The 22,364-nt window shown below is 37.4% G+C and overlaps 1 protein-coding gene and 1 non-coding gene across 2 annotated transcripts in view; both read left to right on the top strand.

Moving 5' to 3' along the window:
• PUS7 (pseudouridine synthase 7) overlaps positions 1 to 22,364 on the top strand; it is a 56,447-nt gene that overhangs the window by 25,542 nt on the left and 8,541 nt on the right. The window contains exons 7-15 of the mRNA XM_069106966.1: positions 1,276 to 1,353; positions 4,135 to 4,263; positions 4,687 to 4,812; positions 10,164 to 10,225; positions 12,184 to 12,344; positions 13,776 to 13,902; positions 14,823 to 14,924; positions 17,304 to 17,433; positions 18,534 to 18,625. Of these exons, the coding sequence (XP_068963067.1) occupies positions 1,276 to 1,353; positions 4,135 to 4,263; positions 4,687 to 4,812; positions 10,164 to 10,225; positions 12,184 to 12,344; positions 13,776 to 13,902; positions 14,823 to 14,924; positions 17,304 to 17,433; positions 18,534 to 18,625 (1,007 nt within the window). The remainder of the gene's footprint in view (positions 1 to 1,275; positions 1,354 to 4,134; positions 4,264 to 4,686; positions 4,813 to 10,163; positions 10,226 to 12,183; positions 12,345 to 13,775; positions 13,903 to 14,822; positions 14,925 to 17,303; positions 17,434 to 18,533; positions 18,626 to 22,364) is intronic.
• On the top strand, positions 10,709 to 10,830 carry LOC138176301 (small nucleolar RNA SNORA70). The gene has a single exon (XR_011172209.1). It is a non-coding gene; the product is annotated as a small nucleolar RNA SNORA70 (small nucleolar RNA).

Here is a 22,364-nt window from a genome sequence, read left to right as displayed (position 1 = left end):
ATTTCCAGGTTTTCTGAGAGCTTCCTGCTCACCATTTCTTATAGTACAATAATATTCCATCATAACCACATACCAACAACCTGTTCAACCATTCCCCAATTAATGGGTATCCCCTCAGTTTCTGATTCTTTGCCCCCAGAAAACATTTATAGCAGCACTTTTCTGGGGGAAAAGAATTCGAAATTGAGGGAATACTTTTTAGAGCTACAATGAAAAATAACAACAATTCATTTTAGGAACAAAAGATTTAGAATTTCAAGGGAGAAATCACAGTTGTGGAATTAATTTTGATAATTGCTGCTTTATAATATAATTTAATTTGGTATTGGTTTCAAAAAATAGAATAGCAGATCAGCAAACAGACCAAATATGGAAGAATAAGACATTTAAACTAAATAATTCATTGTGTGATAAACCTTAAAATATAATTTACTTGAGGAAGACCTCCTTATTTGGCAAAAATTGCTAAAAGTATGGGAAAGCAGTTTGACACAATTTAGGTTCAGACCAATACCTTATGGAGAAAACTGTAGTAAATCTTATACAGTAGATGGAGGAACAGAATAGAAAAGATCCAGTTCTAACAAAATTAGAAGTACCCTTTCATACCTATGACTGGAGGGAAAGTTATTAACAAAAAAGGGCTAGAGGCAGTCATGGAAGATAAATAGATAAATTTCACTTACGTAAAATTAAAAAGCCTTTGCATGAACAAAATCAACACAACGTAAATAAAAATATAGCTATTGATTGGGGGGGAAGGAGAGGAAGCTTTATAGCATATCTCTGATAAGAGCCATATAGACAAGCTTTATAGAGAATTAACATGAATGAATATTCTGTTCTCAAAAGAATTCCAAATATTACAAGTTATATAAAACCTATCTCCAAATCACTAATAATGAGGGAATTACAAATTAAAACAACACTGAGGTTTCACCTATTACCAGACAAATTGGCAAAGATGGAAAGTCATTGTTGGAAGAGCTGTGAAGAGAGGCATGGAAATACACTGTTAGTGGAGTTGTGAATTGGTCCAGCCAGTCGGGAGAGCAGTTCGGAATTGGACCTGGAGATCCCACTGCTAGAAGCCAGAGAAAGAAAGATTGGTCTTACATTCATAGCAACATTTTTTTTGTGGTGGTAAACAACTACAAAAGTATAGATGTCTATAAGTTAACTGCGCAATGATTAGACAAATTTTGGAACATATGCATATAATTTTTAGCATGAATATTGGTTATTTAACTAATTTTTTTGTTTGTTTTTGAACAGAGTTAAACCAAACATATTTTCCTACATGGGAACCAAAGACAAAAGAGCTATAACTGTTCAAGAGATTGCTGTTCTTAAGTAAGTGTAGATTAATGATGCTTATATTTTTGTGGTAAATAATTGTTAAATGTAGACTACTTGATGCTTTTTTTTCAGATTTACCCTCTGCTATTGTTCTGTAGTTTTCCTTTACTCTCTCATTGATTTATTCTCATATTTTGTGGTGGTTGAGTAATATATCTTTACATACAGGCTTCTTAGGGTCCTTTTATATTTTCTGTTTCTCTTCTCTTTTCCTTCCTCTTTCACTGATTCCAAAGGAATTTTTCCTGGTGTAGCACCAATGCAATATTTACAGTGCCCATGATTATGATAAAGACTATGACTATAAGTATCTCATGATTTTCGATCGCAAAATGTACCAGATTGTCTAGATAGAGGATAGAACTGAAGGATTTATTTAGACACCATAAAACCGAATCCCCAAACCAGTAAGCCGATTCCATCATAGTACCAAAGATATTCAGAAGCCATAATAACGCTGAGAACCGCAGCATCCTTCAGCCTTCCCACAAACCAATACGAGATCAGTATTTACTCACAAACCTCTCTGTCTCCTTAATGAGCATCCTCTCTTTCCCCCAATGTCTGGCTAGCTCTGAATGAGCTTCCTATGGGCTCTGCTTCCCTTCAGCAAACTCCCTCCATCACAGACTCCACGTGATTACATTCAGCCTATTATGGGGCAGAGTTTACTTTCAAAGCAGTGGAGGTCTTCAAACTCCCCCCTAGGTCTATTAAGGGACAGGAAAAAATCTTTAAATTCCTATTCCCATTCCACCTGGGCTTTGAATTTAGATTTCCTCCTGTTTTTCCTTTGTGCAGGTGGCAGCCCCATCCTCTCCTGGGCAGGAAGAAAGGGATGGTAGCTGATGTTCTGCATAATTGCTGCCACTGTTGGCATAAATTATGATTCTTGGCCCCTAAGCAGGAAAAAAAAAAAGGAAAGGGTTCTCTTTATTTTTCATTAAATATAAAATAATTCAATTTTGCCTCATATAATTAAGAAAAAATTAAAGCAATTCACTGTGAATCCCTCTTTTCCCTTTCTCATTTTGTACCCCTCTGACATCATCCCCCATTATTTCCACTATCCCTCTAGTCTCTGATGAAGAGGTGACCCTTCCCCTTGCCTAGGTCAACCCCTCTACATGTATCTTCCATCCTGTCTTTGCTTATCTTCACCAAATTGCCCTCATCACCTCTCATCTGGATTATTGGAGTAATTGTTTTCCCAACCTCAAGTCTTTCCCCTCTTCAATCCATCTTCCCTGCACATAGATGCCAAAGTTATTTTCTTCAAGCATAGGGGCAGCTAGGTGGCTCAGTGGATAGAGCTCTGGGCTGGAGGTCAGGAAGACTATGTTTAAAAAGAAACTCAGATGTTTTCTAGCTGTGTGTCACCCTGGGCAAGTCACTTAATCCTGTTTGCCTTAGTTTCCTCATCTGAAAAAAGAGCTGGAGAAAGATATGGCAAGCCACTTCAGTACTTTTGCCAAGAAAACCCCAAATGGAGTCATGAAGAGTTGGACAGGACTGAAACAACTGAACAACAACATACTTAGGGTTTGATTTTATATATTACATATTGGCAAATTCATATTACAAATTTCATACTTTTTTGGTGTGAAATGTTGAGATTAGGGCCCTTCAGAGCAGGGTTATACATACTTTCATGAGTCTCGTTCTGTTTTTCCATCTGCCTTTTTGAGCTTTCCTGACTCTGCATTAGAGCTTTGGGGGGCAGAATTGGACATCTGCCAAATAGAGAAAACACATTTGATAAAATGTCTTTTGAGATCTGTGCCCTCAGGTAGAGTTGGGATATTGCTGCACCTGCTATCGTGAACCATAAGGAGTAAACATCAGGAACAGCAACTTGAAAATACTGACTTGGATGGATTGGACATTGGCAAATAATGAAGCATTTTCTTTGTTGTTGTTGTATTACTTGCATTTTAAATTTTTTTCTTGGTTATTCTGACTTTGACAGTCATACAAACATGAGCATTTCCACATACACAGAACAGAAACAGGATTGTACATGAAACCACAAATCTCTAATACACAGCTTGCATAATTTTCAACAATATAATCAATTCAATATTCTTGTTTCAGAGCTATCTGACTTGATTTTAAATCTCCTACTGTTCTCTTGTATGATTTTTTTTTATGCTACCTTCCATTTCTTTTTTATTTTTGGCATCTCTGTCTCTTGTCTCTTCCCCCCCTCCAAAATTCCTACACAGGTATATTGAAGCAGAACAAATCCATACATTGTACATGTTTAAAAATGTATATCAGATTTACCCCTCAACTCTCCCACCTCTCTGTCAGGCAGCAGTTATCATGCATTATTACTGGTCTTCTGTAATCAGTTGGTCATTAAATCATATTCTCTGTGGAAAGAAATCAATCATTTTCTTTTACATTTTCTTCAGTCATGACAAACTGTTCCTTAAAATAATCCTCCAATATTTTTCTGAATGATACATTTAGGTTTAGATCCAGATGATCTAAATGGATTATTTAGAAAAATATTTGGGGATTATTTCAGTATATTTCAGTTTATAGCTGAAGCCCAGGGTTTTTAGTACAGACAGCAGTTTAATTAAGTCTCCTGGGCTATAGGCCTTGTAATTTACAGGGAGGTCTATATCCCAAATAAAAATCTAACCTCTCTTTCATTCTGTGTTGCTCTTCCTTCTATGATCACATTGGTTAGGCTTCAGTTCCCCATCATCTGTCCTAGAATTTCCTGATGAAACAAGGACTTTCTCTTCACTTTTCTTTTTTTAGAATAACTGCTCAAAGACTTGCCCATTTGAACAAATGCTTAATGAACTTCAAGCTGGGCAACTTCAGCTATCAAAAAAACCCTCTGAAGTTGGGAGAACTCCAAGGAAATCAGTTCACTGTTGTCCTCAGGTAAAAAGCTCTTGTCAGGAGGAAGAGAGATACTTACCTGGTCATTGTGTTCAATGAGTGATAGAAAAAATGACTCATATTTAGGTTAACTGGTACAAAGAGATTCAAGGGGGAAAAAAGGAATAATAAGGAGGGAAATGACCCAGAAAAGTTGGTGCTGTTTTAAAAATTGCCATCATGCCCTTCCTGTAAAAAAAGCAAACAAGATTTCAGTAGAAATTATAGTTTCTGTACAAAATTTAGAACTACTTAACATATTTTTAATAATATATTAAGTAAGGAAGAAGTTAGAATAAAAAGTCAGAAAGTAAGAAAAGAATTGAAGGAAAGGAGAGAAATAGTGACCAGATCAGGACTTTTATGGTGAACTGGTCTTGGAAGCTGTTCTTGGAATAAAACTTTGGGTAATTCAAATCCTTGCAGAAATATAACGGGAACTGACCATCAAGTACAGCAAGCAATGAACTCTCTCAAAGAAATTGGATTCATTAACTATTATGGGATGCAGCGGTTTGGGACTACGGCTGTCCCTACATATCAGGTTGGAAGGTCTGTGATTCATATTCATTTGTTTCGCATTGTTTATCTTAAAAGGTACTTTGTTGTAAAATGTGTTTTAATGTCCTTTTGGAAAATATTAGAAAGAGGAAATGATAGAAACTTCTGATGTTTCTCATGGATCTGCTTCGTGTTTTCGTTGTCACCTTGGTCACTTCACTTAACTGTTTGATCTCCCCAAGCCTGATCTTGAATAGCGTTCTCATTTGTCGGAGGTCTTTGCCTCTGTAGCCTACACACTCTTATCAAACAATCAAATCAAAAAAATGCCAACTATTTTAGAGTTTTGACAAATCTTTTCTTTGTCCCCTCTCCTTCCCTAAAAGTGTTATATGGAATACATGTGGTTTTTTTTTTCCTAAATGAATCAAAATTTATTTTTAGATGCTTAGGACATTAAAAAAAAAGAATTTTGTTTTGTTTTTCTTTTGCTTTTTGGAGGGGGGAAGGGAAGGCAATTGGGGTTAAGTGACTAGTAAGTGTTAAGTGTCTGAGGGTAGATTTAAACTGAGGTCATACTGACTCCAGGGCCAGTGCTCTATTCACTGTGCCACCTAGACACCCCCAAAATTATTTTTAAAGCATTCCTTTTTTACATTTTTGAGTTCCAAATTCTCTCCTTCCCTATAGCCCCTCTCCTACCCATTGAGAAAGTAATATGATACCTGTTATACATGCCAAGTCATGCAAAACATATTCTCATATTAGCCATGTTACAAAAAAAATTTTCTTAATAGAGTGAAAAAATGTGCTTTACTCTGTACTAAGAGTTCATTAATTCTATGTCTAGAGGAGGATAGCATATTTCATGAGTCCTTTGGAATTATCATGAATTGTATTGATCAAAGCAGCCGAGTCTTTCAGTTAGTTCATCATTACAATATTGATGTTGCTATTTACAATAGTCTCCTGGTTCTGCTCACTTCACTTTGCATCAGTTCTTATAAATCTTCCCAGATGTTTCTGAAACTATGCCCTTTGCCTTTTTTTTTTTTAGCAGATTAGTATTCCATCACAATCATGTGTCTCATCTTATTCAGCCGTTCCCCAGCTGATTTCCAGTTATTTGCCACCACAAAAAAGAATTGCTATAAATATTTTTGTACATACAGAACCCTTCCTTTTTTTCTTTACTCTCTTTGGAATACAGACCTAGTAGTGATACTGCTGGGTCAAAGGGTATGACAGTTTTATAATCCTTTGGGCATAGTTTCAAATTGTTCTCCAGAATGGTAGGACCAATTCACAATTCCCTCAACAATGCATCTGTTTTTCCACATCACCTCCAGCATTTGTCATTTTCCTTTTCTGTGATGTTAGACCCTCTGATAGGTGTGAGGTAGTATCTCAGAGTTGTTTTAATTTGCATTTCTCTAATCAATAGTGAAAGAGCATTTTTTCATATGACTATTCAGTGCTTTGATATCTTTTTCTGTAAACTGCCTGTTCATATCCTTTGACCATTTATCATTTGGGAAATAGCTATATAGAAATTTTTTTAATAATTTTTTTTAGACTTGAATCGGTTTGTATTCTTTTTTTTTCCTTTTAAACTTATTTACTTTTAGTTTACAACATTCAGTTCCACAAGCTTTGGAGTTCTGAATTTTCTCCTCCTCCTCCTCCCTTCCCCCCTATCGCGGCATGCCATCCAATATAGTTTCTATATATACCTTCACATTAAACATTAGGCAAGTTGTAAAGAAGAATTATAACAAATGGAATAAACTGTGAGAAAGAAGAAACAACACAAAACGAAGAGAAAGTGAGCAAGTAGTTTGCTTCAATCTGCATTCAGACTCTGTAATTCTTTCTCTGGATATGGATGGATATCCTTTTTTATCTTGAGTCTTTTGGATTTGTCTTATAACCTTGCATTGTTGAGAGGAGCCTAGTCTATCAAAGTTAGTCTCCACAGATACAATGTGTTTGTAATTGTGTACAAAGCTCTTCTGGATCTGCTCCTCTCACTCAGCATCAATTTATATAAGTCCAAATTATTATGAAGTCTGTCTGCTCCTCATTTCTTGTAGCATGCTAGTATTCCATTATATTCATATACCACAACTTTTTTAGCCATTCCCCAGTTGAAGGGCATTCCCTTGATTTCCAATTCTTTGCCACCACATAAAAAGAGCTGCTACAAATATTTTTGTACATACAGGTCCTCCTCCCACTTGTATGATCTCTTTGGGATACAGCCCTCGAAATAATTTTTGACAGCTAAGAATATGGCAATACCAGGATTGAGAATCCTTTTTATACTTTGACTCATGATTCTTCATTAGTTAAAAAAAAATGAGAATAATACATTACATGGGACAACTGTTGAAAATCACAGAATTTTTGAACTGGAAGGGACCTCTTATAGTCTCTTAGTGTTTTTTTTAAATTAAATTTAAAAAAATTATTAAGTATTATTTTCTCCCTCTCAACCCCTCCTCCCCCCAAAAAATAAAATCTTTGTTACAGATATGCATAGTTAGACAAAACAAAATCCTGTATTAACCATATCTAAAAAGGCATGTCCCATTTTGCATGGTTAATGTATCAGTCCTCTATCAGGAGGTGGGTAAGCATGCTTCATCATGGGTCCTTCTGTACTCATGTACTCATCATAGATTGTTGCATTAATCAGAGCTCTTAAGTCTTTCACAGTTGTTCATTTTTTTTTTTTATGAGCAATCAGGGTTAAGTAACTTGCTCAAGGTTACACGGCTGTAATGTAATGCCAAGGAAAGGCAACTTCCCAAGGTTCAAAATACTAGCATAGGTGCTCTCCATTTTATTCAGTGACAAATTAAGAACAGAGAAGATCAAAATATGACATCATTCAAAATACAGCATTTACTAAATGTGATTAAATAATCTCCAAGAACTACCCCACCCCAGGACCTTATATTCATTCAATCAATTACAAGTCCCTGTTCTAAATACTACTTCACCCCTAGGCTGTACCTTCATTTAGTCCATCACAAAGCCCCTCTTCTCAAATGGAGATTCAGTTTCCAATCATAAGTAAAAGTACATTCATTTGTTCAATCATAGAACACAAAAAGGTCAAAAGTTCCCCACCCCTGGATCACAATTGAATCTACCCCAGAGTTACAACAAGTTCAAGCACAGCACTTAATACCCAAATGGAGGTCTTTTCTTCATCTTGACAAGAGGCAAGTTCTCAGCAATCTTTGTTCCTGGGGAGACAAGGCTTAGCAAGGCCACAAGATACATTGCCAGTTTCTTCATTAATTCATCCTCTGTCTGCAGAACAGTCCTAGGACCCCTGAAAACATTAGCAAAACCCTCTTCCAGGATTTCTGTAAACATACAACAAGAAAATCCTTCTTCAGGGCTTCTGAACCAATAGCAAGGTTCCAAGACTTCAGCAACAACAGCACTGTCCTTCACCAGTGGACAGTATTCACTCTCTGTCTGCAGAACAGTCTCAGGAGCTCTTAACCAACAGCCAGGTTCCAGAACTTCTGCAACAACAGGACTGTCTTTCACCAGTGGACAAATCTGGCAAAACAACATCAAAACAGACAGACAAAGTACCAGCAAAACAGCCATGTCTCCTCAGTCCTTGGCAGCTCCGGGGACAGGTCTCAAAAGTCCAGGGCAATTCAAAGTGGCCTTCAGCAATCCTCTCAGTCTCTCTCTGCCTCCACGAGGGTGCTGCTTCCAAAAAATTTTTCTGCCTCTGTCTTGTGTCTCTCCAAATCTACGTCACCAGCTCCTCCCAGTTCAGCATTCTCTTTTCACGTCAACAAGTCCATCCCACAGGTGGGATTAACAAGCTCTGGGTTTTAACACAATCAAACCAAAAACCAAGCCAATACAGGGGAATCTTTAAATGCCGTTACTATTACAACAGGCAGTTATTTCTGGGTGTGGTGCTAAGTATCTGAGCCCAGATTTGATCCCCAGGTCATCCCAACACTGGAGCCAGTGCTCTTACCAGCTGAGCCACCTGGCTGCCCCCAAGCAATTGGGGTTAAGTAACTTGCTCAAGGTTACACGGCCAGGTGTTTCTGGGTGGGTGCTAAGTGTCTGAGCCCAGATTTGATCCCAGGTCATCCCGACACTGGAGCCGGTGCACTTACTCACTGAGCCACCTGGCCGCCCCCCTGAGCCACCTGGCCACCTCCAAACAATTGTTCATTTTTATAACATTATTGTTATGGTATAAATTGTTCTCCTGGTTCTGCTTACTTCATGCTGCATCAGTTCATACAAATCTTCCAAGGTTTCTTCTCTAAAACTATCCCTTTCATAATTTCTTATTATACAAGTATCCCATTACATTGTATACATAATTTATACAGCCATTTTACAGCTGATGTATCTCTCTTTAGTTTCCAGTTCTTTGCCACTACAAAAAGAGTTGCTATAAATATATTTGTGCGTATAGCACAAAATTTATCTTTTTACTTTTTTTCCCCTCTCTTCAGGGTTATAGGCCTAGTAGTGTTACTATTAGATGTAAGGGTAACCTTTTCACTTTAGAAATGAGCTAGTTAGTAGCAGAACTAGGATTTAAGGCCAGATCTCTTCATATCCAGTCACAGGTGCTTAAGACGTTAAAGATACAGAATACAGTTTTTTCTTTTGGTTGTAAAAAAACAAAATCTGGCTTTAATGGTTTTTAGTGGCAATATCATAAAATGTTGTATGTAGTCAGTCTTTCTCATGAAGTTTATTCAACATAAGTAAAGAATGAATTGAAACAGACTAAGAGGATGCAGGGATTACTGAAAAAGAACATTTGAAACATGTGCTAAAATGTCAGAGCACACTAATAAGGAAAAGTGGAGGTGGTGATTTTTTTTAAGAAAAAAAATTTGTGAGAAAGCTGTTTTCATCCTTTAATTTAATGACTAATTTCCCAGAAAGGAGTCATGTTACTTTGCATATTCTGTAGACGTCTTTGATGAGAATGAAGTAAATGGCAAGAAATCATGGTTACATCACCAGGAAATAAATAAATTTAAGAGTATGTCTTACAGTCAGCACTGATTCCTCCCATTTATTCAGAAAGTTTCATGTAGCTACTGATATCAAATAATTGTGATGCATGCTATAAATGTTCTTTAATTTTTAAATCTATGATATACTAATGAGAACTAAGCCAAATGTGAAAACTAAACAGCTAGAACCATTTCTTCCTTTATTTTATTCTTTTCCTTTTTTTGTTAGAATCTGTCATTACATGTTTATCCTTTATCATACTGTTATATATTATAACAAAGGAAATAAAATACCTCAACACTCACATAATCTGAATGCAAAGAAATTTATTATAATACAAAATTTAGTTAAGTAAATGATCTGCTTAATTTCAGAGCCATTTTACAAAACTGCTGGGATGAAGTCGTAGATTTAATATTGAAACCTCGTCCTGGAGGTAAGGCATTTTTGCAAATAAGCTTTTGTTATTTTAAAAAAAGCAACTACTTTATTTCATTATATATCCATTTATATAAGCATTACCATTCATAGTTAAAATGGAAAGATCTATGATTTTATATACTCTTTCTGTTATCACAGATTGAAACCCTTCTGAGACTTAGCACGTGATCTCCAAGAGTTTCTATAGTCAACCAGTCTGGTGATGAACCTCTCCAAACTTAGCCAGGCTATCCTTTAGGTGACAAAGGTAGTTTGTCACTGGAGTTTTGCTATTATTGAAGCATTTCCAGCTTGGTTAGGACTTCTCACAGCTCACAACTCAACAGGCCTAGCTTTTCAGGTCATCCCATGCCATGATGATGCTTTAGAGTAGGACTTTTCTGTAGGAGTTCATGGTTTCCTATAAAATACTGTTCAGTCTGTCTCCTTTTAACCATATGCTATGTAGAAGAACTTTTTTAGTACTGGAATCCTCATATCTAATTAAGCTGACTGGCTCTATTTCAATCAATAGCCAGTGATTGTAGAAAACAGCTCTTTTTGGTTGTGTATATACCTTGTTCTTTATATGGGATTCTGTAAGGGATCTTGGAGATATTTCCCAAACTTGGGTCAGACCCCTTTTGCTTACCCTGCTATGACTTCTGTGCCTTTCCCCACCTTCTCTTCCATGGGTTACAGACAAGGCACCTGGAATTTATTTGAGAAGTCCTTGTGTACTGCATGTTCATTGGCCAAATCACGGTGGCCATTTGGGCCAACATCTAGAACAATGAAGAGCTACATAAAGCCTCTATATGCAGAACTCCCTTTATATGTTCCCTTGCTTTCAGAAGGTCAAGTTTGTTTTAGCTCTGAGCACAATGGTACACTCATTTGGGAGAATTTCACAATTCAGTGCTGATGAACTTGAAGGCCTGCTTACTGAGAAGTGTTTCATCCCTCTATACCTCTAGCCAAAGACTCTCGGACAAATTTGGCCGCCATCTTGAAGGAATAGTTAGGCATCAACTGTGAAACCTGCCTGTCCATTTTCAGGCACAAAGAGATCTAAGAACAACAAAAAGTCTTAAAATCAATAGGTCAATTAACAAACATTTATTAAAAATTCAGAGAAACTTGCACCAGCCCTGGAGTCAGGAGGACCCGAATTCAAATCCGGCCTCAGACACTTAACACTTACTAGCTGTGTGACCTTGGGGAAGTCACTTAACCCCTCCAAAAAAGAAAAAAGAAAAAATACAGAGAAACTTCATTATTTTGACTCCTTGTGGTTCTGTAAAGCCTGGGGATTTTTTAAAAAGAATATCTCAAAATATTTTTGTAAAAAAAAATGTTCCTAAAACTAGCTTTGTAAAAAAGGATTGAATTTACAATTACTTTGACAGTGCTAACGTTTTTGCTGCTTGTTCAAGTACTGGTCTAAAGAAGATGGAAGATCTTGGTACTTGGAATGATAAAGACGAGTTAAAATTCTGGCTCTGCCAACTTGCTACTATAACCTATATAAGCGTGACCAGATTTTAACCTCTCTGGACTCTGCTTTCCTCATCTGCCAAATGAGAGGGTTGGACTAGAAAACCTCTGAGTCTCCTTTGAACTTTGGGCATAGATCCTGTGAAGGCTTAGTCACTTCATTAGAAGAAAACTTGCCCTATGGAGTTCAATAGTACTGAATTAAAAGAGCAGAGAGAGAAGGAAAAGCAGACATCACTGTTTAGTCAGGTAGGGTATGAGTACCAGTTTCTTTTAGCTCTCAGAACAGTGGTCTGCTCAGCCACTTAAGAAAATCCATATACTTCCGTTTACTAGTCCTGTAAAATGGGTATGTTTCCATAGGACTCTATTTTGGGTTGAAATTCCTAAATATATTTTTTTGTGATGAGCATTTTGTTTTAGAATTCAGAAAGATTCATATCGATTAAATTGTTTACTGTTCACATGTTTTTGCAGCTGAAAAGGGGTACTTGGTCAAATGCCGAGAAGAATGGGCCAAGACCAAAGATCCTGATGCTGCCCTCAAAAAACTACCTGTCAAAAGGTGTGTGGAAGGGCAGCTGCTCCGTGGACTTTCAAAATATGGACTGAAGAATATTGTGTCTGCATTTGGCATAGTGAGTGTGATTTGTGAAGTTAGGTGATGACTTTAAGAGGTATAACAAATCTTTTAGGTGCTGACTGTCAGGATTTTTTTTTTTTTTTGGTGTTTGGGGGGGCAGGTTTGTTTGTTTTTTTTTTATGGACAAGAGGTAAAGAAGAAAAATTCACTGGAGGTGAATTTATATGACTTATTTTTAGTTATAAATACAAATAATTAAAATGATTTTAACAGGAGAAAGCAGTAATTCAATTCAGTAAACACTTTAAGAATATTACTGTATAAAATGTAGTGTACTAGGAACTAGGTATACAGGGGCTAAACAGAGTACCATTTGGCTTCATGGGACTTATAGTATAGATAAACAGTCTATACTAATGGACATTTTACAGCTAATTAATTTCATGTGCTTTCTACTATTAGAATTTCTTGGCAATTTAGAAAAAAAAAGTTGCAAAATCCAGACATTCTCTCATTGAGGGGATGGGTCCCTGGCATTTATGTTTCCTTTATTAGAACAAAAAAAGGGGAGGGATGGTTGGTAGACTAAAAACATATGCCTGAAACTAAACAAATTGATATTTGTCATGAATGAAGCTAAAGGCATATTTTTTCCCCCTTCTTGCTTTGTATGTTAAGCATCTGGTATAATTATGAGAGCTTTATGAGATGAAACTTCACCTGACATTGAGAGTTCTCTAATCCAGACTAGACTTATTTGAGTAGTGGTGTTTCTTTTCCCTGCATGGCAAACAGAAAACCATTTGGTTGCCTCACCGAACTCATTATTTGTGAAATTGCTTGTGTTTTTTCACTTAGGAACACCTTAGAATGTGGAGATGAAAGCCCTGTTAGGTTTCCCATACATTTACAAGTTCTTTTTCTTAAAATCACTAAATTAAAATAAATAAAATTTTTTTAAGAATCACTCTAGCCTTTGGTATATTTGAATGTAATCTACAAACAATTCATCATCCTTATCATTAGTTGATAAGAATGACTATTGTAAAATTTCAGCTTTGCTACATCTCCATCTATGAAAAGATTAATGTTCATTGTTTGCAGACTTCTGTAGGGTGTAGTGAGAATTGGGAATTTGAGAACTTTTTTCAGCCTGAAGAATTTAGTATATAAGGAACAGCAAACAATAAACAATGAATGATTATGATCATCTCTCAAAAGTTCTTAATCTGTAGTCTCTGAACTTATTTCTTTAACTATCCTGGTAACTACTTCAGGATAATAGGCTTACTTTTAAACTTATTAATTTTATTTTATGGATTTAAATACATTTTTCTGAGAAAGGGTCCCTGAGCTTCACCAGTCTGTCAGAGGGGTCCATGACATAAAAAAAGGTTTAAAAACCTTTAAGATGATTTGAAAGATGCCTTCCATGTCTGATTTCTTCACCCATTTTTGTGTCTTGCTGATTTCTTCCTCTCTACAGATACCAAGAAATAATCGTTTGATGTATATTCATAGTTATCAGAGTTATGTGTGGAATAACATGGTGAGCAAAAGAATTGAAGAATATGGACTGAAACCTGTTCCTGGAGATCTTGTGCTTAAAGGAGGTAAAAAGGCAGAGCTGTCAGCTTCATTCTTTTGCTCCTGGCCTTGGAATATACCGTTGCTAGGTTACCACTAAGTAGCTTTAGGTTGAGCCTGGCAACTGAGTTAAGGAGGCATGAGTCTGGTATTTAAAAACACGAAGTCTGATGGTGTGCAGACTATTTTATGCAGTGCAGGTTTGTGTAAGTATCAAACACTTTGACTTTTTCTGACTAATAATGACTGTGGCACAGTCTCTGGTTCTAGATTTGACTTGTAGACTAACTCAGGCTGGAGCGTTCCCTTCATGTTGCTCATCTCATGATGGCTGCAGGTATGGGGGGCAGCAGAGACCTCTGATCTATACAACATCAGACACCCCTTTCTGTTAAGATAGACATTTTATCTCCACATAACTAGTAAAGAGCCAAATTTCAAGTCCTACTCAATGAAGTGATTTATTCTTATGTAAAATGATTTTAGAATGTGGAGGCAGGTTCTTATTTTATCCTTTAAAGACAAGCTGACTTTCCTTTAGCCCCTCCTTTGCTCCCCCATTACATTCATCTGGTACAACTTTACATATAGGGCCCTTTTATATTATTTACTTATTATCAAACTTCATTTTAATGATTTCAGAATTCTGTGACAGATTTTTGGTCAATTTGATTCTATTTTAAAATTACTGATTTAAAAGAGTAGTCATTTAAAACTGCCATTGAACAAATGCCACAAAAACATTCCTTTCCTCCTGAAGCTTTTATGATGCCTTGTAATCATTAACCAGTCTCCAGATGGGTTCTTTTAAAAAAAAAAGAAAAGTAGCTCTGATCCTCTTTCGCAAAACACCCTTTCCCAAGCTTACCCATAAAATAGCTAATTTCATCCTGAGATGAGAATATTTCTTGTTTGCTTAAATTATTGAATATTTGTGAATTTGTAGCTACAGCCACATACATTGAGGAAGCAGATGTTAATTCCTACTCCATCCACGATGTGGTGATGCCTTTACCTGGTTTTGATGTTCTTTACCCTAAACATAAAAGTAAGCTCTTCTTTTGTTTAATTTTTAAGAAATTAAAAATATGTGTTTAGAAATGATTAGGCTTTCTTAGTTCTTACTCACTTGCAGCATTTTCAGAAACTAAGGGCAAAAGAAATTCACTTGCCTTTGTTTTTTTTTTTTTTAACTTTAATATGCTGATTTGGGGACCCAGATTAGTATCTCTTTCAAACTCAAATAGACCTAAGATAACATTGTTTACAAAGTTACTAAGTAAATATTTGTGGGAATGAATGAATGAAGTATTTATTAAGTACCAGCATGTTTGTGACCTTTATGTTACAGATTCGATTTTCAGTTAAGTAAAGTTAATCAGAAACTAGCTAATGGGGATTTTCTAATTCTTGTAGTTTACCAGAGCAGATTAAGAGTAGGAAAATTTGTATTTTAAAAAAGTAATTATTAAGGACTAAGCAAATAATCCTCATGTGATTTTCTTTAATGTGTTACATTTCAAGGACTTTTTTTTTAAGGGCAGAGAGAATTATCACAAGATAGCTTCTGCTGAAATATGAATTAAAGTCATTAAAATATGTCTTTATTTAGAAATAAAGTGCTCCCCTAACCTATTCCTCTGTAGAATTCATTCATTCCTTTAAAAAACATTCATTAAGTGACATTATGTGCCAGGCACTGTGCTGAATGCTGGGGTTCCATAGAAAAAGAGGCAAAAGACAGTCACCCTCAAGGGTGCAAACAAATATAGACTAACCAAGCAATCCACAGGATAAGTAGGAGGGAATAAATGTAGAGATCTGAGCATGTTACTTCTAAGAGTCAACATGTTATAACTACCTCACTGGATCCCAGTTGTTTTTTGTTCAATGAAACCCTGGGAATATTCAACGTGCTGCTTATAATATTGTGTAATAATTTACTGCTTAAGGTGTTATTAAAGACTTTTAGCACGAACCCCTTGGACCATTATTGAGAAAACCCCAAGGGGACTCAGAACCACTAAATGGAAACTGCTGATCTACTTTAATCCTTTACCCCAGAGGCTTAGTATGTGACTAAACTTGGGTGCCACTGAAGTGTTTGGAGTTCTTGGACATGGGATTTGATCTGCAAGGGCAGAGCTGAGTTTCAGTCCTAAATACCTCAGCCTGCATCCCTGGTGCTCTGTAGTCTTAATTTCCTTGTCCCTTCTATGATTCCATTAACATGGAAGAAAAAGAGTTTTTAAAAAACAAAAGGAATTTGAACAAAATATTGAATAACTATTGTTCTCTAAAGCAATACAAGTGACACAGGAATTTATACTTGGTAGTTTCACCACTAGGGGGTTCTGCTAGCATATACAAGATATTCCAGAAGTCTTAATGCTATTAAAGATTGAAACTGCACGAAGACTTCTGGGATACCCCGGATAGTGATAGAAGATGAATAAAACATGACTGTTTGCTATATTCCAGAGTGCATATTCCCTACTCCTAATGGAAGTTGTCTTCCTTTGCTATTGATTATACTGTTATAATATCTTCAGGAATCTCTCTATGCAAACTGTCGTTTTTATAAATGCCATTTAAATGATTGAAATAACAGTCACAAGCTTAATGCTGCTTGCTGAGGATGCTGTTTTATTTTCAAGGTCAGAAAGCCTTACTTTTGCTTCTGGTTATACAGAAAAGCCTCCCCATCCTTTGTCCCTCCATGACCACAAGGTACTCTAGTTTGAAAAAAAGACCAAAAGCTCATTTGACAGCCCTTCCATCTTCCGTCTAATGGAGTTTTAGCTAATGTACCATCAAACTAGAGGGGAACAGAGGAGAAAAGGTGGTGGCCAGCTTCCTACTCACTTTATTGGCTAGGTCCCAATATTGACTCTTTGATAGCACTGCTGAATTTTTTTAGTTTGGAGGATATGGATCTGCCAGCATATGCATAGGGCATCAGATATGATCAGTGGTGGCTTATTAGGCCCAAATACACAGCTATGATAAACCTGGTTGAGAGGGAATGTGCTCTAGGGTCTAAGAGAGTTAGTCTGGAAACCAACAACATGTGGGTTCAAGCCGCAGCTCTGACCTAGACTGACTCAGAAGCCATCTAGTTCAACCTGCATGTGGATGAGAAAATGTGTTCTAATTTCCAACAAATTCACCAACAACCATCTTTTGAATATAAACCAATAATAAGTTTTTCATTCTTCTTGCTTTGGAGTGGTGTGATTCTAGGTGTTCTCATTCTGGTAGTTTGAAGACACGTTTTTATGCAATACTAAGAATATGTTAATGTTTACAGAATAAGGAGGTGGATTTTGTCCAAAGTGGGGGTCCAACAAAACTTATTTTTAATCCTACACATACTGGTTTAACGTGTTACTCCACTTTCCATTTGATACTTTTCTGTTTTCTTTAGTTAGTGAGACTTATAAGGAAATGCTGGCTGCAGACCATCTAAATATTGACAACATGAAACATAAAATCAGAGATTATTCCTTATCAGGTGCCTACCGAAAGATCATCATTCGCCCTCAAGATGTCAGCTGGTGAGTAATATTTTGGAGTGGAATGGAATTGAATTGTGTCCAGTTTGTAATGTTGACAGTACTTGGAAGAATTTTTCATATTTTTTGTGATTTAATGTTTCTACATAAACCTAGAAACAAACTTATTTGGAATGACAGACAGATGCAAAGGAGACTTACTTAATAGAATGACATTATTAAATTATGTGTAAGAGAGGTGTATAGAGCATAAAGTCTTTCCCTGTTGTGGAAAACCTAAATTTGATTTAATAATTTATAAGAAAAAGAATCCTCTTATTCCAGATTGGTTAAAACAGTTTTAAGAACTCATCTAGTAGTTTTCATGTTAGGTACCCCTTGTTGGAAGGGACAGAATCAGGAATATGCCTTTTGTATTTTAATACATTTAAAAATGCTTAAATGCCTGTTATTGTCAAAAGCTATATTTCAAGTAATTGGCATATTGAAATCTTGAATTTCTAGTTTCCGGGTCACTAGAAATTTGGGATTGACTAGATAGAATAAAGCAGTGCTTCCTACTTTTTCAAAAAACACTGGCTATTTCTACTTTCTCCATATTGCCTATTGAAAGTTTGAGGTCAAAGACCTAATACTAATGTCCAGATCATGCCACTGTTTAAGGCCTACTTCCTCCTGTGCTGTTTCAGAGAGAGGTACTCTCCAGTGAGGTTTTCCCCATTGAAGAAAATTTTAAATGCTTAGGTTAAATTTTATCTCAGACATTTAAAAATGCAACTTAACATTCAGCAGTTGTATCTTGGTAATTAAGTAATGTGATCTAGATGCAAGAACTTGAAACCTGGAGGAGGATTTTATTTCTTAGAACATATTTTCATAGACTGGTGGGTGAGAGGGGACAGAGGGGGTAGAAGATGCCTCTTGTATTTTAATTCATTTTAAAATACTTTAATGCCTGTCATTATCCAGCTAGTTGTTTAATGGAGATATATTTGAAACTTAGCCCAGTTCTGTTATTGAAAATCTATAATTTCATGTTGTATTTTAAATTCAGCCACTAGGTTACTTTGAAGATTTAAGGTACTTCTTATCCCAGATAAGACTGTATTCAAATTAATGACCTTGTGTATGTATTTTTGAAGGGAGGTTGTTTCATACGATGATCCTAGAATTCCACTTTTCAACACAGATTTGGACAACCTAGAAGGAAAACCACCACCTGTATTTGCTGCTGGTAAGTAGGGTTACCTCCACTTTTAAATCGTGAGCATTTTGATAACAGTTGCTTTATTATTGTTGCTGCAAATTATGAGGTCAGCTTCATATGTGAATAGAAATTACTTAGTGGCTCCGAGGTGGGCATTCACTATGCTAAAAGCACAACTCATCTTGTCCCACCTGAGCTCCCAAGGGATAAATGCTGTGGCTTAGGTGAGGCTGACCTTGAGTGGGACTAGGACTAGAAGTAGTGTTCCTGGAACTAAAATCACCCAGAGGGTAGCAGAACAGAGTGACAGCTGAGCCAGTAGACAAGGGCTGGGGATCTGTGATTGGGAATATCCAGAGAGGTGGAGAAGGAAGGAGGCAGCTGTTCTGAATGTTGCCCAAAACCCAGTGAGGATAGAGGGTAGAGGAGAAGAGAAAATATGTGTTCAGACTGGCTGCTTCTTTGATAGTATTCTGGGAAGACTCTTCCTCTCCCCTCTACCATTTCCCTCCTTACCCCCCCCCCCAAAATTTACTTTTTATTGACTGGAATTCTTCCAATTATAAATTTATTTCCATACAAAAATCCTCCTTTTCTCTTTGCTTGTGATATGGAGGCCATCTTGTGTTCCTGAAGCCTTTCGTAAGTTCCGCTAAGTGGCTTATCACCTGTAGATGGTGATGAACTCTTGGCAGCAAATGGAAAAAAGAAAAAGACAAAATGGCCCTCGGTTCTATTTAGACCAGGGGTGGGGAACCTGTGGCCTCAAGGCCTCGGATTCCCCACCCCTGATTTAGACCATTCTTTGTGCAGTGATGGTGACAGAAGTGACATAAAAGGAGAAAAAGAGTGATATGAATAACACAGTTTTATTAAACCACTTGTAAATATCATTAATATTTGGTACTCAAAATATTAGGGGTAGCTAGGTGGCACAGTGGATAGAACTCCAGGCCTGGAGGTAGGCAGACTCATCTTCATGAGTTCAAATCTGGCCTCACACACTTAATAGCTGTGTGGCCCTGGCAAGTCACATAACCCTGTTTGCCTCAGTTTCCTTATCTGCAAAATGAGCTGAAGAAGGAAATGACAAACCATTCCAGTATCTTTGCCAGGAAAACCCCACAAAGAATAGGATACATATTGATATGACGAAACAAACTCTAAATAAAAGGTCCTTGTTCAGAGACCAACAGGTCTCTAGCTAAAGGAAGTAAACTGTTTTAACATCGAGGTTCTTATAAATTAGAGCAGAAGCCTAAGCAAGGTAGAGCTGGATGCCAAAATAGCTCACAGGCTGTCTTGGAAAAGTAATCAAAGACTTTGAACTAGAGTAGTGGCTGTGTGAGTAGAGAGGATGAATGCAAAAGACAGCAATTCTGCCTCCATAACAAGACTTGGCAATGATTAGATTTGGGAGGCGAGAGAGAAGGAAGCGTCAGATAGACTTAAAGGTTTGGGATCTGGGTGACCAGGAAAAGGATGTGATTCTCAATAGAAATAGGGAAGTTTGGAGGAGGGCCAGGAGGGGGTGGAAGTAGTGAAATCTGGGTGTGGAGCATGTTAGATTTGAAGAGCTAGTCATCCAGGACATCATAGTGTATTGGAAGGAGTGCTGGATTTAAGACAAGGAAGAGCTGGGTTAAAATCCTGCCTCACACCCTTAGGAGCTGTGTGACTCTGGCCAATCACCTAAATTCTCTTGGGCCCCTTTCTTAATTTATAAAGTGAAGGACTTAGACAAGATTGCCTCTGTGGTCCCTTACGAAAGCTCTAAAGCTATTATTTTATGTCCATTATGTAGTTGATGATATGGGACTAATATTCAAGACAGAGAGTATAGCTGCATGTGTAGATTTGGGAACTTTCTGGATATGGTGGTTGAACCCGTGGGAGCTCATGCTGTCCTCAGAGGAGATATTACAGGACAGAGTCTAGGGGGACATCCACACTAAGTGGGGTGGGAAACAGATGTTGAATCACGAAAGGAGACTGAGGAGTAGTCAGGTACAGAAGAGAACTAGGGGAGACTACTGTCATGAAAGGCAAGGGAAAAATGGGTGATAGGTATTCATAAATTGTAGAGGAGTCAAGGACTAAGAAAAGGCTATTGAATTTCATTTAAGAAATAAAATTAATACAGTTTTGAGGTCTCCCTTTGTTCTAGTCAAGTTGGAAAAGGTGATTGATGGAAAAACCAGTGCTGAAAGGAAACAGGCATGTTAATTCAGGCAGTTAGCAAGTATTTTTTTAAGTTCTTGCTATGGACCCAGGCACTGTAATGCCTGCCCTTAAGGAGTTTGCATTTCAGGCATGGAACATGATGAGGTAAAAAGACCCAGATGTGGGAGATGAGGTGTCATGAGTAAGGAACAGAGATGAGGCTAGTTTGACTGGATTGCAGAGAGACTGGAAAGATGTATTGGCACTGTTATGAAGGGCTTTAAACTCTATAATGAAGAGGTTCTGTTTGATTCTAGAGGCAATAAGAAACTACTAGAGTTTATTGAGTAGGGGAAAATAACATGGCAGATTTTTGCATGAGGAAAATCTCACTGGGAGCTGTGTGGAGGAGGATGAACTTAAGTTAGGGAACCCAAGTAGGATTCCATTGCAGAAGCACAAGGTGCCAGCTTGTGAATGAAGGAACAGGATTGGATATGAGAGACACACGGAGGTAGAAGAGACTGCTCAGCGAGCGATTGGCTGTGTGGGGTAAAGGGAGTACAAACTTGGGATGCTGGAAGATCGAGGGTACCTAGGGAAGTTTGGGAGCAGGGTAGGTTCAGGGAGAAAGACAGTGAATTTTATCTTACACATGTTGAGTTGTCCCTGGGACACCAGTTGGAAATGTCAATTAGGCATTTGTTGTTGTGGGACTGAAGTTCAGGGGAGAGACTGTACAAGATATATTGATATGGATCTCACTAATACCTACAAATAAATGCTCCACTCCTCTCTGATGAAAAACTATCATTCCTTTTTTTGTCACTAACTTCCTGTCATTCCATCTCACTCACCCCAAACCCATTCTTTGCCCTCACCTTCAGTCCTGAGTCTTCCCCTTAGTTCCTTCTCAAGCCTTTACCCCTGCTCTGATTTTCCTTCCCACTTTCTCTTATCTTCAGTCTGTAGTTAGCCAGTTCAACTCAACACTGTCCTCTATGCTGAAATCAAATCTGAGAGTTAATGGCCTATGGAGGGTAATCAAGCGGGTGGAAGTTGATGAGGTCACTGAGAGAAAGTGTAAAGAAAGAATAGGGAACCTAGAGCAGAGCCTTGGGGGATACCCACAGCTTAAGGGTGTGGTTGGGATAATGAACCAGCCGAAGAGACTGAGAAAGAATGGTTAGGTAACAGAACCAGGAGAGCATAATCAGAGGAAAGCCCAGGAAGAAAGGATGGCCGGCAGTGTCAAATGCAGCAGAGAGGCCTAGAGGGAAGAGGACTAATAAAAAAAGAGCACCAGATTTTAGCCATTAAGGGATTACTTAGGGCTTTGGGAGGAGATTTGGTAATTAAGGGATCACTTATGGCTTCAGCAAAGGCAGTGAGGTCAGAAGCCAGACTACAAATGGAGTGGAAGGAGAGGGGGTGGATGCAGTGAGTATGGGCATCTTTTTCTAGTAGTTTGGTTGAGAAAGAGAGAAAAGATATAAGGACGATGGCTTAGTAGATCATAGTAACTAATGAAAGATGTTTAAGGATGGGAGAGACTTGAGCATGATTTGGCAGTAGTAGATAAGGAAAAGCTGAAGATTAAAAG

Source organism: Petaurus breviceps, unplaced genomic scaffold, assembly GCF_028583685.1.
Source record: "Petaurus breviceps papuanus isolate PSGF00001 unplaced genomic scaffold, PetGlider_PUasm1.0 84, whole genome shotgun sequence".
NCBI lineage: Eukaryota > Metazoa > Chordata > Mammalia > Diprotodontia > Petauridae > Petaurus > Petaurus breviceps.
Note: the sequence above shows the minus strand (reverse complement) of the source record. Positions and strands in the feature narration are given on the sequence as shown.